We start from the raw sequence: 5,000 nt of genomic DNA, 5'->3' as shown, positions 1-5,000 counted from the left end.
GATCCAGGCTAGCAGCAGGGTGAGGGCTAACTCCCACCTGATCGCTCCTGGGTGATCAATGCCCTCAGAAATCTGGAGCGCCCGGTTTCTGTGGCGGGGAGAAAACAAGGTTTCAGCTCTACGCTTTTCGAGGGGAGTGTAAACTGTTTTACTTGCTGGGTAATTTTTTCTCGTTCGTAATGGATAGCTTAGATGATTATTCTTTTTCTCTTTTTTTTATGAAAAATACTACAGGGAAGAATATGAGCCTAATAATTTTTATCAGTCTACAAATAGGTTAAAATTTCACAACGCATTTCAGAGATAATCTTCGTTATTGCCTCCACTGCATAATTTAAAGTAATTTTACATATAATATGATTATTTGTATATAAACGAAAATTTTGAAATGAGGCTTAATTTAGCTATATGTTCTGGTAACAAATTAGGTTTGTAGTACACCAAACTTTCATCTGGGCACCACAAGGCACTAGAAGAGTTGGAAGACCCAGACCTACGTGGCTGAGGACTATGAAGCGTGACGTAGGAGGGGATGAATGGAAAAGTATTGATTTAAAAGCTAAAGATAGAGACGACTGGCGAAATTTAACCAAGGCCGTATGCGTCAATAGACGGAGGAGGAGATGATGATATTTTTAGTATCCGAAAGGGGAATCCAAAATTTACAACAAATTACACAGCAATACCCCTCACTATCTCTTGGTATGCCGTAGAGGTCACTAAACTGTTAATTATGGACATTATAGATTGTAGACAAGATGTTTGATAGGTTGTGTGTATCTAATGACATTTCTCGTATATAAAGATTCCACTATGTTGCTTTCCATGAAATATCCTTTGAGTTGCAGTACATTTGTGATGATTAAATATATATTTTTGTACATATTAGTGGTACCACCTATTACAATAACAATGAATAAACATCGACATAGAGTGCAATTTACAGTTTATATTGTAACTTCGTTGCCCATTTATGAGGCAAAACTAACACGCCAAGTTTATTGGGCAGGACGATCGACCTTGTTTTTACATAAACACATACAGCAAAGGCTTGAATTAAAAATGACAAGTAACGTTAAACATTATGCTTATATATTATACCTATTGAATTTTCAGTAGCTGTATCCCCTGACCATGGATATTTTTTTTTTTTTTTTTTTTTTTTTTGCTGGTTATATTACGGGTATATGTTTTTCATGTAAGAAGTGTTCGACAGCGCTATGACATTTTCCTTTGCTCTTTCGCTCACTTGTGATCTTTTAACCTTTAGGTGTACAGGAAAAGAACACTGAAGATACTTAAAGTAGTAAACTAGAATATTGCTGATAATCAGAATTTAATAGACCCAGGGAAGAGGTTATAGTGGATACTGAATTTTCTGTTTGAAATAGAATGCTGATTAATCAAAACTGATTCAATATAAAGAAGTAGAAATAGTAAGTTATATTTGTAGATGGGCAGAAGTGGGGAGTTGCATTTTAGTCTATAGCAATGGAAATATGTATCTACGACGAATCAAATACTGTTCATAGAGGCTTTTTAACACAAATATAATGAAAATGACAACTATAGTCCATTTCTTTTAGCGAGGCAGATTTGCACCAACTCGCAGCGGTGCCCTTTTAGCTCGGAAAAGTTTCCTGATCGCTGATTGGTTAGAATTATCTTGTCCAACCAATCAGCGATCATGAAACTTTTCCGAGCTAAAAGGGCACCGCTGCGAGTCGGTGCAAATATGCCTCGCTAAAAGAAATTGACTAGTTCTTAAGGATGAATTGTAGTCTTTGACAACATGCTCAAATATAAAGAAAAAAAGCACTGCATGTAAAATAGATTCATTTGCTTCGGAGGCTTTACTCTCTCTCTCTCTCTCTCTCTCTCTCTCTCTCTCTCTCTCTCTCTCTCTCTCTCTCTCTCTCTCTCTCTCTCTCATATTCTTTAGCTTACTCCCAGAATTCCTTGACGGGATCGGTGAGGTTAGCGACGTTGACATGGGTGGCGTTCTGGAGATTGCAGAACGTGCTTGTGACGTTAGATGTGGCATTGAACTTGTCCTCATAGCATTCGAGGTCTTTCCTGGCGTAGGGATTGACGCAGGTTTCTGTGTTCCACCAGTTGTTGCAGGAACCCCATGGTAACTCTGGCGTATATAAGAAAATCGTCAATATTGTATTATGTGATATATATATATATATATATATATATATATATATATATATATATATATATATATATATATATATATATATATATATATATATATAAAGCATCGACCCCACATAAAAGTGGAAAAAGATGCAGACAAAGAAGATATATATATATATATATACATATATATATATATATATATATATATATATATATATATATATATATATATCCACTAATGTTAATTATAGACTAAGGAGAAAGATATGTTTTGCAAACAATTCAGAATTGATCAGGGTAACGTATCTAGTCTTTTTATGGCATGTTAAATTCCATTTAATTAACTCATAACTAATAATAATTAATTCATTAATTACGAGTCAATATAAGACATTTACCTTCTTACTATAAGTTACAGAATGGTATGAGAGATGCGTCATTATAACAAATTGATTGTTTGGTCAAAAGAAACAGCCGTTTCAAAAAGACCTTCGTTTTGAATGTAGTATGTTTATGGACGGATATCTATTTCATTAATTTTTTATCATGCAATTCAAGAGTTAAATTTTGTTTACCATTACAATGGCTGCACGTTTTAGATATCTTTAGCTAATGCTAATTTGAAAGCGAGAGGCTACCTATCACACAACAAAGTCTATTATCATGGGACTATTGTAGAGAAAAACAATATTTATGACCTTTCTTATTTTTTCTTATTACTTATACATGTTTTATGTTTACTGCTATCGGAGTAATTGACTAAAAGAATAGATTTGCCTTGAGAAATAAGAATCTAATTTTATGTTGATTCTTCATTCAATATTAGATTAATGCAATAGTAAACTACGTCCATAATTAAGAAAATAGGCTATGCATTTCAGATGTAAAAAAAAAAAAAAAGATAACACTGCTACACTGTTAAAAATTTGCTGTAAAAATGTAAAAATCGTGAAATAAATGTTGCCAGGAATTTACCGTTTTAAAAACGGATACATTGACGTTAAGAAGTATTACGGTCACAAACCCGTAAAAAATAATAACAATGTAGGGTAAAAATTACGATCGTTTGTATTTCTGAAAATACCATTGAGAACAGTATTTTTACAGAGAATTTCCGATTAGAATTACGGTTTTTTTAACAGTGTAGGCTAATATTAGTCAATCAGATCAAGATTTACAAGGACAAGGAATTATGCAAATAATGATCAGGTCTATATTTTTACTATGGGATAGGAATGAAGGGTGACAATCATTTTCAGAACTTAGCTCTGCTTAGCAAGGAGGGTGGCAGTGCAAAGTGATTGGTCAACAAGCAATGTGTTCGTAAGTGCAATGTACAGTTGATTGCATTGTGCAGGTATGATACTGTGCAGATAATTGCAATGTGCTGGTGATAAAGACACGCAGGTAATCACAATGTGCAGGCAATTGCAATGCTTTCAGAGTGAAAGACAAATACTTACTCCCAGTTTCACTATATACTGTAAAGAACGCAATCCAGAGAGATTAGGAAGAAAGTAAGAAACGTTTAATGGTAAGTAGAGAGACACTGTTGCGGACCTCTTGCTTTAAAATCTACATAAAAGTTATAATTGTTGTTTTATTAAAATGTTGATTTTGTACAGCATGCAGCCTTTTCAGTATTGAGAGAAAGGTGATTATTATGTAAAAAAAATTTACAGAAAAGTCGAATTTAATTTTGAAATCAATGACCTACTTCATTAAATACTATAGGAAAAATGGGGAATTTAAGAATTGACATATATAGAAGAGTCTTAAAGAATACAGAAAGCGAAGAAATATTAGCAATATAATAGATAACAACAATTACTGATTCAGCAAACAAGCAAGATGTAGGTATACTTGCCATGAACATACAAAGCTGAGAGCTTTCCGTTATTTCAAGAAAGTAAACCAAAAATCGGCCTGTTTCATAGAAAATATGAGTAGGTCTGTTCCAAGGCAAATTAAAGATACTCTGCACATCTTTGTGTCTTCTCCGTAATTGCTGTTTCCACTGAACCTCGTGTTATTGAAGTGCATGCACTGATGTCAACTCTGACTGACTGCTTCTGAGGTCTTGTCAGCAGAAGCGGCAAGACTCATAAAAGAGGGAGCAAATTGCAAACTGTTATTGGTAGAAGATGTCTCACTACGGTGGAGGGCCAAGAGGAGCCGGGAGTAATTTAATTTTTCATTTCTTCGTTTAAAGTGACCAAATGAATTATTTGTCCAACGCCATTCGATTTGACTAACAGCTGATTTAGGTTAGAGTATTCTTATAGTGTCCGGTTTGGGTATGAATTAATTTGTTTGTTTGTATACGTTTGTAAACAATAACGCCCATTTACACATACTTTGTTGCTTCAACGCGTTGCTTACTTGAAGGAACAGAAACGCATTGGAATAACTCGAAACGCGACTTGTGGGTAAAGTTTTTTTTTTTTCCCGAGGAAACCTTTTTCTTGTTTACATACGAAAAATAATGAAATAGACTTCTGAATACGATTCTAGCTGTACCTTTAGTAATGAAAATATATGGGGGAGATGAGGAGCAATATTATCGTTTATTTTTTTATTTTTTTTTTTTATTTTACCATTTAATGGGATAACAGTTCGTTATCTAAGATATAACTATAGTGATGTTTGAAATAAGGAAATTAAAATGATTAAGACTAATGCCACAAATATAAGGATCTCTAATGGTTAGTATTCTATGGCTGCTACCTTAAAATGAACAGGATTTTTTCTTGGTCTTTTATTATGGAATTGAGTGTAATTAAAAAAACACGTGACGGTTACTTAGATATCAGGAAAAAATATTTGATTAAGAAACGCTGATGTAGCTTGCT

General features: G+C 33.7%; 2 protein-coding genes across 3 annotated transcripts in view; one reads left to right on the top strand and one right to left on the bottom strand.

The window, feature by feature from the left end:
- The window catches only part of LOC137652232 (sodium- and chloride-dependent GABA transporter 1-like), a 483,785-nt gene that overhangs the window by 443,049 nt on the left and 35,736 nt on the right, over nucleotides 1–5,000 (top strand). The window lies entirely within an intron of this gene.
- Nucleotides 1–5,000, bottom strand: part of LOC137652233 (sodium- and chloride-dependent GABA transporter 1-like) — a 22,787-nt gene that overhangs the window by 14,476 nt on the left and 3,311 nt on the right. The window contains exons 3-4 of the mRNA XM_068385473.1: nucleotides 1,948–2,140; nucleotides 1–88 (exon numbers count right to left, since the gene is read on the bottom strand). The exon at nucleotides 1–88 is cut by the window's left edge and continues 45 nt beyond it. Of these exons, the coding sequence (XP_068241574.1) occupies nucleotides 1–88; nucleotides 1,948–2,140 (281 nt within the window). The remainder of the gene's footprint in view (nucleotides 89–1,947; nucleotides 2,141–5,000) is intronic.

The sequence above is a fragment of the Palaemon carinicauda genome, chromosome 13, assembly GCF_036898095.1.
Source record: "Palaemon carinicauda isolate YSFRI2023 chromosome 13, ASM3689809v2, whole genome shotgun sequence".
Lineage (NCBI taxonomy): Eukaryota > Metazoa > Arthropoda > Malacostraca > Decapoda > Palaemonidae > Palaemon > Palaemon carinicauda.
This window is presented reverse-complemented; position numbering and strand designations above follow the sequence as displayed.